Source organism: Neurospora crassa, linkage group III (assembly GCF_000182925.2).
Source record: "Neurospora crassa OR74A linkage group III, whole genome shotgun sequence".
Lineage (NCBI taxonomy): Eukaryota > Fungi > Ascomycota > Sordariomycetes > Sordariales > Sordariaceae > Neurospora > Neurospora crassa.
Window position 1 is genome coordinate 4,213,415 of NC_026503.1, and position 16,010 is coordinate 4,229,424.

Here is a 16,010-nt window from a genome sequence, read left to right on the forward strand (position 1 = left end):
AGTACAGAGAATACCTAGGAAAGGGAACCACAAGAAAGAGAGGAAAGGGAAAAAAAAAAATGACAGATACTCTGCATATACACATCGAGCCCTAGTCATGATCTGCAAGTAGCCGTTTGCTTCCCTTTTCAAATGTGTGGAATGCGGTGCGGCCGCCGGTTGGTGTCGCCGCTCTTGTTGTACCTAATGTGAGTGGTGGTGGTGGTGGTGGTGGTGGTAATGGTGGTAGTTGTGGTCTCCTTCATCTGTCCCTTTCATCACTTCGCCATTTCATCCACGAGCTCCGAATTCAGCCGCGCCAGATACGGACCTTGGCACCAGGCCCGAGATTTGGGACTGGAAAGACAGGAGGGGGAGGGAGTCCGTTTGTAGTGTACATCATGATGCGGCACTGATGTAGTATTTCTTTTCTTCGTGAATGCGTACGAGCAGGTAGGTAGGTTGAGCACCACCGAGGCATCTGTTTTGTGCTTCCATCATCTATGGTGCCAGAACGTAACGCAACTTGACCAAGCGAGGAAACCCGGCTTTATACATTTCCTTCACTTGTCATCGACTCCCACTCACTCATTCACCGTGAACCTTTCTCAAGGTCGTGTACCCTATCCACCCTTTCTTCTTTCTGTCTTGTATCGGTACTGTGGTGACTGTAGATGAGTATCCGCGGTTGTTTGGGATACGAAGAAGTGATGACATGGCACCTCACAAAAGCTGATAGAGTCCGTCCTGCCAGCCAATACCACTGGTCAGAGCCGATTTGGTAGCGAGGACGAGTAGATTACCATGAAGGGGGTTATGATGTGAATGATCCTTCCATACGACGAGATACTCTGTATCCTTCTTTCGACTCCCAGGTAGACAGTTAGCTCTTCTTTTGTGTAGGTAGTGTCAGGGTTTTTCATTTGTTCAATATCAGTACTTACACCTCTAGGTATTCACCCCACGCCATCTCAACAAACACTGTAGAACACCACACTGACTATCTTCTCCTGTCCCCACTTGTATACAAACGTGAGTCCGTCCAACACTGTCCTTGTATCACACTTCCAAAGTAAATTGCTTTGTAGTCATGGACGGGCAGTATACACCCACACTCAGGTACCCTTTCATCTTTCAATACCACCGTGTATACACCAACATCAAAATTACCGTTCCATATCTTGCACATCTCCTAGGTACCCTTTGCTTGGCCCCTCCATCCGTCTCCGTATCCTCGGGGCCCGGGGAGGTAGGTGACGGCCCTCCGCTTTGGTCTATGAGGCGCCCAACCCACCAAAATGTGTACACGGTGGTTATGGTCTTGACCCTGCCACTGCTTGCCACGGACCACCACGGGACTGTCCAGAAGCAGACATACGTACATATCCACATAACCTCATACAGCGGTCCTTGTGTCAAGTATAATATCTTGATGGCTCAGCAGACCTCGGTTCTCATGCAGTGACCCGATGCGCTATACGACGTGAAAGACCGGTGACGCCGGGTGGATTTGGTCGGTTAGTTTGGGCTTTAGGCAAGAGGCCAAAGATAATTGCACTGGGGGAGCTTGGGTATCATGGAGAAGGAGTTAGTGACAGTTGATGATGTTCCACATGCAGCTCTTGGGGCCGGTTTGGGAAACTTCCGCCTGTCTGCCCGAAGGCTGGGGCATGGGAATGGGTAGGCGAGTTAAGTTGGGCGTAAAAGCTGCGACCAAAGAGAGGAGGCTCATTGAAAAGCTCTACTTTCGTGTCCATGCTTGAGTGGGAGATCGGTGCATGACAAAGGTAAAGAATGAAATACAAACAGTATTGATTGGCAAGACTCGCAGAAGCCATATACAGTGTGTGAAGATGAAGGGCAGCAACATGTGGGCACTTGGACCGTAGCAGCAACAAACATGACGACAGCAAGGCATTAAAAACAACATGCGATCAGATAAGCAATAAACTAGCTATGCAGAAACTAACAAACGAATTCGACAAAAGGCCACCCACCCTAACCAGTCCAGAGCCCCGTTTCAAACAACCTTGGGGGGAATAGATCAACTAATAAGCTCACATGCGCCATTGTGTAGACGAAAAAGACAGATTGGCCACCCACGCAGCGATGTTGTACTTGGAAAAGAGAAAACTTTGTGTGGCGCCTGGAAAAAAAGCAAAGACTCAAGAGACGCAATAAAAAGGGAGGGCACCACACAAACTGAGAAAGAACGATAAACACACTATCAGCCGCCGAGTCCTAAACTCGCAGACAAAGAACGTACAACCTCCGTCTTTTTGAACGCTGGAATTGCAAACAGAAAAAACAAGAAAAGTGATAACGCGAATACGGATGAAGAGAGGATCAACCGGGAGGAACAGGCCCCTTTTTTATGTTCCATATCGACGACCGCAAAAGGTCTCGGGTAAGATGGCACCATGTCTTCCATGAATGTCCTCTCTTTCCTTGCTCTGACCACCACCGTGTACCCTTTTCCACTCCCCTATTCCATCCGTCCAAATAATTACCAATTGCTTGGCTATATCAATGTATCGAATCGTGTGTGCGTGTGTGTTGATGCCATATCATGAGAGGTGTATCGAATACATATTAGGGTAAATGTAAGCATGAGGTGGGAATTACTGCGCCGGAATCAGGAAGGGCGCTGTCCTGTTGACCAGCGTAACATTGCAGAAATATGCCCCTCCCGCCATCTAGGATGTGCAGTAAGATAGGAAACAGTGATGTTGATGGGAATCCGTCGACTCACGAAAACAACCATGACAAAAGGGAACCAATCTTGCGCTACCTAGTTCCGCCTCAGTGCGGCGGTAACCCGCGATTTGATGGATCCATCTTCATGTCACCCGGCAACCCTCTGGAATCATGATGCATGTAGCTCGGATAGTTTTGCCCATGAGACACAGAACCTTGGCTGACGTTGGGGCCACGGAAAAGACCGTTATTTGTGTGAGGGAGCGTGTCAAACGAGGAGCCCATGTACGGTGGCTGATTCTGACCTATTTGTACCCCCTGATGCGAAACAAAGGTTCCTTGAGGGTGAGGGAGTGGCGGGTGCGGCGGCTGTTGAGGCTGTTGACTGGAAGTACCAAAGGAATATATGGTCGCGCTACCTGGAGCTGTTGTAGTCTGCTGCCAAGCACCGGGATACAGCCCGGAGGCAGTAGTGCTTGCGTAGTCGGACGGCGAGCTGAACAGGGACGGTCGACGGCTTGTTTCGTGAGGACTTGGTATCATTTCCTGCATCTGAACAGGCGCTCCATGCTGCTGCAGAGATGCTTGACCTCCCACCGGAATCCCCCCATTTTCCACATAGTGCTGGTCAGATGTGAGATCTGGCGGCATCAGAGTAGTTGGATATTGATTTCTAATCGACATCTCGCTAACGAAGCCTGGTTGAATGTTGGTAGTCGGGCTGTGGTCAGTTGTCGGAATAGGCATGAGGGCGTGAGGCATAGTTGTTTTGGGAGGCGAGAGTCGGGATGGAATTACCGAAAGATGGTGCTCGTCATCCTCCTCTCTACACGCATCGTCTTCATCGTCGGAGGGGAAGTCTGATTGGTTGTTATCGGCCATGACGTATACGACCGTATCGCCATCTGGTGATGTTAGCGAATACTCCTCCAGGTTTGGCACACCATAAACGTTGTAGCTAACCTATTTCACCCCTCTTATACTGTTCTTCGACCTTAGCAACCTTGAAGATCTCCTTTAAAAAGGGTTTCTTTTTCGCTTGGTTGGGATTGGCCCTGTCGCTGAAAAAGCCTCCCATTGCCTCCATTGTCAACTCCTCCAACTTGGCGACAGTGAGTTCTTGGGCCCGAATGCTCGGATGCTGCTGAGAGTTTGGCTCGACAATGAGTCTCAACAAGTGGCATAACAGACGGAGGCGCTCTGTAATCGTGTTAGGAAGGGTCTTTCAACTATTTGCACATGAGACAATTGTCTTACCTGGTTTGAACAGGTGGTCCGGCTCCTTGTGCCTCATGCCCTCATCCTTGGTTGGGCCCAGAGGCTTTGGCCACCAGTCGGGAATTTTGGTTCCTGTGTAGGGATGTGTGGACTGCTTCTTTGGTGCAATCGCCTTGATCCACGCTTTGGCAATCAGTTTGCATGTGTTCTGCTGTATCTTCTTGAAGCGCTGATCATAGAAATCCCACACTTCCTGCGCGTTATTGATTCGTATGCCTTTCTTCGCGGATACGGTCACTGCCGGCTCGTCATCATCGCGAACACGTCTGGGGACGTTGGCCCTCTGGCGCTTTCGGGTCCGATATGTTGGTGGCACGTGATCGTAGAACTGTTCGGCTGTTTCCATGCGGCGGTCACACCCGCGACGCCCATGATACTCTGGTCCGAACGACATCTCATCGTAGGCCCCAGCGAGGCCATCTGTAGGTTAAGTTAGTTTTGGTCTGGAACGACCATGTTACGAGATGGCCACTCACTCTCAGCAGCCCGTTTTTGATAGCGGATAAATCGATCCATGTCGAAGTATCTTTGGATTTCACCCTCTGGCAACTTATTCGGTCCCGTAAAGTATACCGTATGACCATCTTCGGTGAGAACAGCAAGGAAGAAGCTCTGGTGGTTTATCTTGCACTGCTCACGCAATACTTCACTAATTGTCTGTATCATTGTCAGCATCGGGTAGAAAAAAATGAATAGGGGACAATACCTACAGGTGGCGGGGTCCTGATTCCTGTATCGTAGTAACGACCATTGTCTGGCATGTGTTCGCCATTAGGTCTCTCCGTCGTCCATTGTGGCCGAGCGTAATGGCCATGCCCGTATGTATTGACCATGGCTGGCACCTCCGTTCGTGAGTTCCGACAAGTACTTATGTTTCGAGCAGAGTCGACGTGATCAAGAAAGAGTGACGGCCAAAGTGAAGTTGAGGAACACCAGATCGTTAAGCAGATAAGATGTAATGGCCGGGATGGGTGCTGATTTATTCTTCAATGAGCCTACCAGGCTGGTTGACTGTACAATGAAAACAACAGTCGTCTCAAATTAAAAAAAAATGGCTGAGACGGAGAATGATCCTTTGAACCAAAACAAAGCTGGCAAGTGTCTCTGGGTGTTGGTGGGATAGATTGTTGATGTTCGGTCGAACCAGTTCTGCCTCGACGTGCAGCTGTGAACCACAAAGTGAGCCAAAGGCTAGGACTTGTTTCAAGAGTAGTGGCCAGGCAAGACAGATTCTTCCCCAGTCGTGCAAAGGGACCGGGAACGTGCTGGGACCGGAGACAAGCTGGGACCACTGCCAAACAGAAAGATTGGATGGATCAAGGCTAAGATTAAGTGGATCTATCCAAGCATAGAGACAAAGAATGGCGTCCTTAATGTTAGAGATGGAGCCAGAGGTGTTTGGTAGACTTTGCACAGGTGGAGACAGTCGGATCGTGGCTTCAAACAGAAAGTCAGCTGAGGGCAATCAAAGTGATGAAGTTGATCTTACCAAAGTCTTTGTTTATTGATCAAGACTGAGACAGGCCCGAATGAAGAGCGCAAAACTATCGGATGAATATTGCTCAATATTCCTTTCTGAAATTGTTGGGTCAAAGGATTCAGCGTTGCAAAGCGCGCCCCCTACGTCGAAAAGTAAAGCGATGCGGGAGCTTGACTTGATACTAGAGATGGGTGCCGGTCTGAGTGGTGATAGCACAAATGCTTTGGCACGCACAAACCTCTTCGAAACAAGTGGCTGGCCTGGCGATGGGGCAAAGAGGAGAGCAAGATGGGAGCAGGACTGCCCCAGTTGATCCTTGCAAGGAGGAAGAAAGTGTGGACTCGCGCAGCCGTTTGACAACTTCTGCTTGGTCCTACCAGTGGTTGGTTGAGGTTGGTAGAGACGGGTGCTTGCAACCTTCCGATGGCAACGGCAAGACACAGACAGTGTGGGGATAGCGGGCACCCGGAAGACTCGCCTGGCTATGTTGTTCGAAGACCAGTATGACTATCAGGTTGGTAGGCCTTTGGCTTTCGCACCCTATTGTCGTGTGGCAATCAGTGCCGTGTGGATATCTTGTGTTATTCCGGGGTAGAGCCTCGGTAGGACGGTAAATAAGATTTGTCGGTTCAACCAGGGCAGTGAAGGCGTAGTCCTGGAGATATTGGCGATGGCAACGATGGGAAGGCCAAGATGATGACAGCCTGTCTAAGCCACTACCACATCTAGACCAAGATGGACGGACCGGTCGATGCTAACCAAGCGAGAGAGACTGGTTCAACGGCCCGCGTTGTTAGAGCAGGTGTTCCTAGGTCAGGGTGCAGACATGAGAGTTGATGTGTAGGATGGACGGAGATGGGAAACGGGTGGTGTTTAAAGAAAAAGAAAGAGAAACGGTGAGGGGCCTTGAAGTTGTGCTAACCGCCCTAAAGGAGCCACCGAGTAAGGGAAGATGCCCACGTACGAGGAATAAAAAACGAGGATGGCCAAGAGAGGGTCTAGGTAACATCCAGACAGATTATCTTGGCCACTCACGCAGATGAACCGAAGAGGTTCCACCAGAATCAGTTAAGAGTCCACACACACGCACCGAGAACAACACTCGGCACCAGCTGCAGGAGGGGAGGTTTAAGACGAAGAATACCGAGGATAAATAACACACAGAACGATTGGTATGTAGATGGACTTGTTTCCTCGTAAAGCGTCGATATTGACCCAAAGTGACGGAGAAGCTGAGTGACTGGACTTGGACTCTTTACAAAAGGTTGTGTAGTGTCTTTTTTTTTTTTTTTTGCCCTTTCCCAAAGAGTCTCGTATGAGCGGAAGGCCCGGGCAACGACAATCAGACAGACGAACGAGGAAGACAAGCGAGCAGAAAGCAGTCCCACGAGGAGAGGGACAAGCTGCATGCCTCCCAGGTTCCCAGTCGCGGTAGAGAGAAGTAGTGTAGAGAAGGTCGCGCACTGTGATCTCGAGAAGTGAAGTACTACATACGTCAGTACATTACAAGATCATGGGGGAATGAGGGTAGTCTAACTTGCTCCGAAGGTACTATATGCAGTACATCGTCCGTACTCGGCACTGGGCGCATGCAGCATTCAGAGTTATCCCAGACAAGCAGCAAGCATTGGGCATGGTGTTCTCCAGCCCCGCCAGTCCATCTCTAGGTAGTGTTAGTGTATTTGGCGCGCAGTATGGAAGAGTGCCACAAAAAGGAGCCGGCCAACACCACCACGGCACCCTTCCCCTCCCCTTGTTCCACCGCGCCTGTGGCTCGCGTTGGGATAGGCTCATGCTGTGGGCTGGCTGGTAGGACCGCAGTGGTGTACGTGTAGTGTACGCCAAGGGTGTGTGAGATGGGAGGGTTGTATTGATACGGGACCGTGGCAGCAAGCATCAGCACCACTGCACAAGGGAAGACTCTCCATGGATCTTGGCTCGTCTTTTTCCAGACACGGTAGCCGACGCAGGTCGCAGGAGGCAAGCGTCCAAGGTCCAATGGCTAGTGGCTGGGCATCTTGTCCGTCGACCATCTAGGTCGCCTGTTGCAAGTGTCCTCGCCTCGGGGGATCTCTGTTGCGACAGGGTTGACTACCGGACGCCCGCCGTTCGATATGGTTGCTTGACTGGTCCAGGGTTGGTGGGTACTGCGGGGTTGCCTTGGTGATGGAGTACCTACTGGCTCTCCGTCGTCACGCCGTTCATGGTACCAGAGCTGTTATGACCGTGTAGGTAGACCAAGGGAAGTAGGTGATGGTATTGATGAGGCCCAGTGAGACTGCTCGCAACCGTCCTGGTACGGCCAGATGCACACAATGAAATTAGCTGAGTGCAGCAACGAAGTGTTCCTGGACATGAATCCATCCTCGACTAGGCTGGAGGCGGGCCCACAAGGCGATGTTGAACACTTCCTGCTGCCCGTTATCTTGACTGTAAATTTCAAGTGCCGAAGTAAGATGGGGAAACAGCTGAGACAGCATGAGACAGAGGCAAGGAAAGCAGAACCAAGACACGGCAAGAGAGGATGGAAGAGAGGGGGAATGTCTCTGGCGCGGCTGCCGTCGTCAAACCGAATGCTCCGTCCGTCGTGTCAAGTGGAAGCTGGGATGAGTGTGTCTTGCCGTTGTGGACGGAGATTAAAGCGAGACGACTACTAGTGTAGGAAGGAAGTGAAGGACTAGACTCAAAATCAGGAGACGCCCGAGGCGAAACTTTCGGGCGACTTCCTCCGCGATGAAGGATGGAAAGAGCGCTTTGCAGCTGCCTGATCTTTGCAAATCCAATTCATAGGTCGTGACTTCCTTTCCCAATCCAAAAGCCCATGCTTGGACCCCTTGTTCAGATTCCAGAAGAGGAGAAAGAGGGTTGTAGTCGTGAGTGGAGACATGTCCCACTACCTCCTCATTCAGGCCCGCCTGCCTTAACAGCGGGTCCCCGACTTGTTGCTTTTGGTGCGCAAACACCACCGTCATCACTCGCAATCGTTGCATCTCCGGCTTGCCATTGGGAGCGAGCATAGGTTGCCGACAACCGTCCGTCTAATCCAGGCACATCATCAGACAGAATCGATTCAAGTGGGGATGGACACAACCAAGCCCTGGATCATGAAGAATGCTGTCTGAGACTGGAGAACCCAAGATAGTGGTGTACGTACTGGACCCTGTGCTTAGGTGGATACCATTATGTACTGCGTAGCGCATACTCCACCCAGATCTCACGCTCCTCATGGACGGGAATTCCGTCGCTACTGTAGGTCCCTCCAACCCCTCAGCTCTCACGACACCTCACTGCTAGAATATCAGGCGGGAATAACTCCCCGCCAGTTGCTTCAATCAAAAACAGCCCACCTTCGTCCACCAACAAGATGATCTAGCACATCATCATCACAGACACACAGAGACACTCGACGTCGTAGTGCTTATAGAAAATGGCAAGCTTCGATGAGCCCGTATCTGTGCTTTTTATGGAGACCTTTATATATACACCACGGCCCATGGTCTTGGCCCTGATCCGATACCTAATTGGACATCTCCCATCATCACCACCACCACCAGCGTCCGGAATTTCCAAGCACCGACGGGTGGTGGGTGTGCTGCCCCATCCACTTAAGCCAAGCTAGCACGCCTCGGTTCTCTAGCTTCATGGCAGGACGATCAGCCACTTCTAGATTGCAGTAGATGGCCCTCCGCTCTATCGCCAAGTCCAAGCTGTATTATGTGACCATCTTCGAGCAAAACATGAGACTGACTGATCTTTCCTTGCAAGGTCCGCCGGGGAGATCTCCCGGACACTGGGACGGAAGCTAACATTATCCCCGTCCACTTTTCGGCGGGGACAACAGCAGAATTCTCCATCTTCAACCCATTGCACGCATCAATTTGCGAATTCCGCCGGCTGAATAGTCTTGTTGCAAGAGAGTTGTAAGAACGCTGGACCTGAAGGGTATCCCGGCTGCCACAGTTCCATCAACTGATACCGTACCCCCGCCCATTTACCCACATCCCGATGTCCTGCCCATGCAATCAACCCCTGTTCAGGACCAGAAAAGATAGAGATTGCGTCTTCTCGGCATGATATCCCACCTTGATTATCGTCGCTCGAAAGTGGGCGCTCCCAATGAGCCGGCAGCTCGTTGAAAATCGGGCTCAACTGCTTAAAGCGGACGTCTTCAGGTCCATCTAGACTCGAGTCTTGTTCAGAAGCGTCCTAGCAAACCTTGGTGCGGAAGCACTTTCCCAATTTCCCCGGCGAGTGTCGGACCAAATCAAGGCGCTTGAAATAAAAGAAGGACTGGATGCTTCTACTTGTAAAGCGACCCATGGCTGCCTATTAGTGGACGGCAGGTCATCAGCCAGTGAAGCATACCTTCAATTATCTCACCGGGTGAGCGACCCGATCGCCATCGATCCAGTAAAGGACTTCTGGACAAGACCCAAGATACGCTGTTGATGGACTTGAACGCTGTCCCCCGCTGCTCTGGATCAATCGGCTCGTGTCCGGGTGTTTATTGCACAGGTCTCTCAAATCAGACCACTTGAACAGGTCCTTGGCTCCATGTTTTGCGCAGGTGAGCAGATATCCTTTGTTGCTGGCACTGCATTGCAGTATATACACGGCTTATACGACAGCACCAGCAGCTGCAATGGTAGGTAAATCTTCACCCAAAGCCATGATGGGCCAAAGCCAGGCCAATAGGGGGCTCATGGATGTCACGCCTACGAAAGACGTCCAGAAGGAAGCCGCTGTCGTACACCATCAAAGGGGTCCCGGATCCATCGTTCACAACCTGAACGGTCGACCTGAGATTCGTCATGAAGAAGGTTGCCGATGCCGCAATGCCGAACATGGATTTATGCTCGAAACGAGGAGGAATAGATGGCACATGTTGCCCCACGTCTCTTGACAGCTGTGTTACTTTGCGGTTACAGATAGTCCTGTTATTCTCCGCGGTCGAATGGAAAGCCCTTGAGCACGTACTGGCGGGATATCGTTGGGTCGGGTTGATTCCGTACGCTCGCCAGTTCACCAAGCATTAATTTGCAATTCTTTGGCATGGAAATGTCCCTTGGCTATCTTTCACTTTGTACCTGAGGATTTCGACAAGCAACAATACAGAAGGTCAGTACTGGCCTTCGGCAATTATTGCCTTTTGAGGGCGGATCAAGTGAGGTCTTGCCACTTGCACCGTCGCTGTTTGTCGTTCTCACTCGGTTCAAGAGGGAACTCATGACGTGCTTCTGGATACGGGGAGGTGTATCAGATATCCGCGAACATTCTTGCCAGCTAACAGTCTCTAACCAAATCTGCGGCTGCGGTTTTCGTAATGCCAGAGGAGGACTTGAAAACACAGGCGTGAGTCTAATCCAACAGGTAATGCCTTCATCCATGCGTTTCACTGGCTGGTTGGTATACATCGAAATAAACTTTTGTGGGAAGGAACGGGGTCGACAATGTGCTTGCTGATGATCACTGATCAGCACTCGCAATTCAATTCCCCGAGTTCCCTTGCCCCGCCCCGCCCTCACCCTTCACCTTGACATCATGATCGCCAACAAAAATGGAAGTCGCCGTCGTCGCCTTCAATACTTCATCCAGCCCATCCACCCCGAGCAACAAATGCACATTTCTATTAACATAACACTGCACCGACTTTGCACATATCAGCCAGCCAGCCAGCCCGCCCGCCCAACACCAACATTGGATGACGCCGCCTTGCAGACGAGACAGGGGGCAACCGAAGCGAGACAGGATGAACCACCCACTCCATTTTGGTTCAAGGTGAAGCCTGATTACATACTTTCGTCCAGTCCTTTCCTTCTACATAGGTAGCCATCTGGGCTCCCGGTCGAGGGGGTCTGCGGCGTAAAGTCAGGTACCCGGACGGCTACCACGGCATCTAGTACACTACAGACAGTACCGGGTAATCATCCATCATCCCACTCATGAAATGGGGCAATGTCCACGTAAGGTACCGTGGATCCTGTCAGTGTCCCAGAAAGGCTCCTTCCTGGGTGCAATCGAGGTGCAACGTGCATCCTTCAGGTACGCCTTGGCCATATCTCGCACCCACGGTAGTGCCGCATACCGGAGGCACAGCATCCTCAGAATGTTCTTCCTACCTGAAGCCCGAGTGTGTTGGTTGCTCTCTCTTCTGCTTCCAGTAACGCTCTCCCCTTGTCTTTTCGGAGATATCCATACCCTATCTACACTTTTCTCATATGTCGGTATGTTAACTTGTGGAAAAACACCAACCATATGATCCAGGCTAACCAGAGAAATCTGCCTCGCCTCATCACAAAACAATAACATCATCCATCAACCACCTCGACATCGAAATCCGTGCGCGGGTGCCGTTGCCTTTCAATCGTTGTCTAGAACACGCTGTGTAACCGTCACCGGCATGCGAGGCGGGAGCGTTCGGACAGGTACCCTGTGGGACTTTGCCAAGTCTCCATGGCCCTGGCTGTCATGTCAATGAATCGAGATCCTGCACGGTGGACGAGCGTGGAGCTGGCGGAACACGATGTTGAGAAGGAGGTTTCTGAAAGTGACAACCATACCCTCGGAATGACGGTCCTCCCCCTGTCTCGCACTGCCAGTGGTAAGCTACTGGCCAATGAGACGACCACTCGTCCCACCGGAACGGATCAGAACTACTAGTCTGCTGCGAGGCTTCGCATACCGGAATAGTCTGACGACTCGGATGGATTGCAAGTGCAGTTTTACGCAAGACGTCCAGGCCGTTTGTGGGCACCCCAGAAGTTCAACCTCTCTCCACACGGCAACCTCTTTCTCGTTTTGAGGACGATTTTGTGGTTGCCTCTGCTTCATCACCATCACAATCACACAAGGCAATCTCAAAGCCAAGTTCTTCCAGACAATTCTTCGAAAAAGGCGTCCTAATGTCCTCTCTTTATTGGGCATGTCAAGCTTTTATCCAGCGAATCTGGTCCAAGTTGACATTGAACTTCATAATGTTTCAGGTAGGCATGATCTGTGAAAAGTCGACTTCCCCGACTTTCGAGCCATCACCCCGACCTCCTCCACATCACACTATTGGACATCGTAGGCTTCGTTACGTTACGGCATTGCTCTCACAACGCGACTTACAGAGAGGGTTTCAGCCGTCAGACAACAAGTCGAATCGGGTTACACGGGAACTCCTACATCCATCAACCAAATCACCCATCGGCACAAGTGGGCCATGCCTCTCTGGGCTCTTTTTGCATCGAGACCACCATCATCCAGGTCGGATACGCCAAAATGGGGTCCAATTGATGACACTTCTCGGAGCCACTCTTTATCCAAAACACGGTGGCTGGCGAATGCCTCCTTTCCACCAAAGAAGCAGCGTGAGTTGGTGATTGAATGCTGACTATTGCTTCCATGTCTGCTGTTATTCTTTGGCAAAGGGTCATCATTCCCGCCTCTTACTAATCGATGGATCTATATATTTATTTGCATGGTCAATACCACTTACGGAATGGTTCCGCTCTCGCTCCGTTTACGGCCACGTCTTGTCCTGGCGAGACCTAGGACGCCAGGGTCGAGCTTAGAAATAGCTTACCCTCTTTCTGAATTCGAAAGAGTCGGCCAAGGGCCAATGGACCAGAAGGAGGCTTCGTCATAAGAACAGCTTTGCGTCGCCTATTGGGCCCCGTTTTCAAGGTATGCATCAATAGTCCGTGGATGGACCGTGGCTTTCCTTCCTATTGCTTGAGTGATAAGCAGCGGATATGTAGTGAGCCCTGCGAGCCTGTCACCAATTTTGGTGCACCGGTTTTGGATCGGCTTGACGGCAAGGATGTTTGAATGTCTGGGTCTGCCAGGGGTGTGTGAAACCTAGGACTACTCACCTATAGGGCGCTTGCGCTACAAGTCGGGTCTTCATCCCTGTTTCAACCCCGGATTCTCATATGGTCAGCATGGAAATGGATACCATTTCGCTAACAGTTTTCTCTCCAGGTTGACGGCATATGCCTGGACCTTTGAATGGCTCTTTCCCTGCTCAGACTATTCACATATCATGAAGCATGTCCCATAAACGGTCAACAGCCAGTCCATCCTTTCCCCTTCTCTCGCTTTAACCTGATCTCATTGCTTTTATCTCCCGTGCCATGTCAGCGATGCGGCGGGACGAGTTTGGTCTACCGTGACCCTCCTCTCACCGCGCACAGTAAGCGCTGTGTCTTGGTGGGCAGTTATTATGGCAATAATGTCTTGTCATGCGCTCTCTTATTGGTAACGAAATGATAACATGGACATCTAGCCAATCTGAACTTCCAACCCACTCTGTTGTGGTGGGATTACTTCCGGTCGTGGTAGGATTGATGGCTTCGATAGACCATCAATATCATGTCCCGCACCTCCTTTTGCTTCCTGTTTATCTGACTCGAAATACGAATCATGGAAGAAGCTGGAAACCCCCAAACAATAGAGTTTTCTGCATGGATTGTGACATTATCACATCTGCTACACTTTTGGAACTCTTTCTTTCATCACCTCCATGGGGGGGGCATCCAAATGTGCAAAGATATTTGATATCGGGTGCGGTACCCGGAAAAGGTACTGTATTTTTGACAGCAGGTGGCTTGGTGCAACTCAGTCATTCTGCTTTGATGCGCATCTGTGACCAAGTTTCCTCCCTTACTATCACCTCCATAACCTTTCACGCACCCAACACCGCCCGTTCTTATCGTCACCGACAACATCCGGTGGTAACTGTCTGATCCATGCTACCTTGATTTTGCTGGTTCGGGCAGCGCATGATTTATGTATCACCCTGTTTATATTCGGTGATGAGGCTTCTGTTACGACATCACCCTTGATATGTTGCACAAGACAATCAATCACGGCATGCATCCTACTTCTTGAGTTCCATGGCAACATCAGCGTCCAACATGGTGTTATCTCAGAGAATGAGGTTCACCTCAAACCTCACACTTCACCCCAATACCCTATAACGGAATTTTGTTATACTTTCAACGTTGTATTTGTGGTAGAAAGGTAGTATCGAGATATTCCATGGCCATACGTATTCGTAGCCGTACATGAGCGTGCCGTGCTATGCCACACGAGTGCTTACCGCCTGGTCTACATGTTGGCTTGTCCCGATCAATTGCATGACACCGTCGTTTTCCGGCGTCGAGGTCGCAGAATCTACGTGTTTGGTCGAAAACAGCAAGGAGATATAAGTAATATGCACCTGAGCTTACCGTCTGTTCTGATTTGCGTATGGAGCCAAGGTGATAACGAGAGACAGACTTCGTTCAGGCCTTGTCCCTGACAATCCTTCAAGCCGTCACGAGTTGTGTCGCACAAGATAGTGCCAACAAATTGATTGCCCAACAGCTAAGCAGCAGCAGAGGTATTTCGCTCTTTTCAAAACGCTTATTCACCTTCTGATTCCCCAAGATTCTCATGTCAAGAGCCATCCAACCCATCGGCTCGAATTATGCACCCTTCGTCTTACCACACCATCATATCACAAACACGATCATAATGACAAACCAACGTCCTCGATTCACCTATCGTTCGGACGAAATATAATGCTACCACAACCCACCACTCTCTTTCGTACTTCATCGTCTCTTACAGTTCCATGCGTTCCCATTTGCCTCAATTCTTTCCTTCTTACCCACTTCAGTGGTATTCTTCAGCGGAAAAAAACCCTGACCTCCACCTCGATAACATCTCCAGCAGAGAAAGCTCTAACGAGAAATGTATCTAGTGCTTACTTTACATCGTGTTGGAACTAAGCCAATAATACAGGCCAGTTGCCAAGCATCTTTAATCTCACTCGCTATATGCGATCTAAGAAGAAAAGGGAGATTGATCGTCGTGTCATGATTTAGCAGCTTACACACACACATACTTGCTGCTTTCTCCCTTCTACTATGTGGAATCGCGGTGGGATTCTATTAGTTACATCGACGGCAGGTACTCGTCAGGTCGGTCTTCCAAATCGCGGACACCGAACCCGAATCAGAAGAAGACGGCTCATGATCGTCATTCATTGTTCTATGTCTGCTCATCGACGACACCACTATCACTCGCATAGTCGCATTCCTGAGTGACCGATTTGAGCGGCGAGTTCTAGAATCTCACTCCTCGAAATTTTGAATCGAGCACCTACGTGGCGAATAAACGAAGCTATACCATCAAACCCGTCCCAATTTCTCACGGACATTACTTTTTTGTCTTGTTCATCCAACAGGCGTTGAATCGTTAGCCGTAGATAGCCGCTTTTAGTATTTTCAAGGATTCAATCTGAACTTCGTTATCCACTTTTCCATTATCAACAGTGTCGTCGATCCATTAACCCCAAATCTTCACACAACCAACAATGCTTTCGATCCATGAAGAAACATTGAAACACGCCCGTACTAAAATCTGATACCCAAGCTAAGGATTCCTGTCGGTTTGGTGCCTATTGCACCTTTACCACCCATGACTCCATTCACTATTTCTGCCACTGCTAACTCTGCCTGTCCATGTCAAGTCCAGGTATTCACCAACCTCAATTTCTCAAAGCAGCTTCTTTCTCACTACTTGGAACCAACAAGCCCAGGCAGCG

General features: G+C 50.2%; 3 protein-coding genes and 1 non-coding gene across 4 annotated transcripts; 1 reads left to right on the forward strand and 3 right to left on the reverse strand.

Moving 5' to 3' along the window:
* Window positions 1-1,768: 1,768 nt before the first annotated feature.
* NCU09010 (hypothetical protein) lies at window positions 1,769-6,332 on the reverse strand. The gene is made up of 6 exons (XM_952915.3): window positions 5,444-6,332; window positions 4,665-5,391; window positions 4,431-4,611; window positions 3,934-4,374; window positions 3,640-3,876; window positions 1,769-3,581 (listed from the first exon to the last, which is right to left on the reverse strand). Exons 2-6 carry the CDS (start codon window positions 4,785-4,787, stop codon window positions 2,782-2,784), a joined length of 1,782 nt encoding a protein of 593 aa, XP_958008.3. The 5' UTR covers window positions 4,788-5,391; window positions 5,444-6,332; the 3' UTR covers window positions 1,769-2,781.
* On the reverse strand, window positions 4,929-6,286 carry NCU14121. The gene is made up of 2 exons (XR_897861.1): window positions 5,444-6,286; window positions 4,929-5,391 (listed from the first exon to the last, which is right to left on the reverse strand). It is a non-coding gene; the product is annotated as a ncrg32 (non-coding RNA).
* A 232-nt stretch (window positions 6,333-6,564) lies between the features above and the next one.
* NCU16688 (hypothetical protein) lies at window positions 6,565-7,936 on the reverse strand. The gene is made up of 3 exons (XM_011395758.1): window positions 7,614-7,936; window positions 6,972-7,097; window positions 6,565-6,920 (listed from the first exon to the last, which is right to left on the reverse strand). Exons 1-2 carry the CDS (start codon window positions 7,796-7,798, stop codon window positions 6,986-6,988), a joined length of 297 nt encoding a protein of 98 aa, XP_011394060.1. The 5' UTR covers window positions 7,799-7,936; the 3' UTR covers window positions 6,565-6,920; window positions 6,972-6,985.
* A 3,935-nt stretch (window positions 7,937-11,871) lies between these two features.
* NCU10429 (hypothetical protein) lies at window positions 11,872-13,064 on the forward strand (the record flags this gene model as incomplete). The annotated part of the gene is made up of 3 exons (XM_001727978.2): window positions 11,872-12,035; window positions 12,547-12,786; window positions 13,024-13,064. Exons 1-3 carry the CDS (start codon window positions 11,888-11,890, stop codon window positions 13,062-13,064), a joined length of 429 nt encoding a protein of 142 aa, XP_001728030.1. The 5' UTR covers window positions 11,872-11,887.
* Between the last annotated feature and the right edge of the window lie 2,946 nt (window positions 13,065-16,010).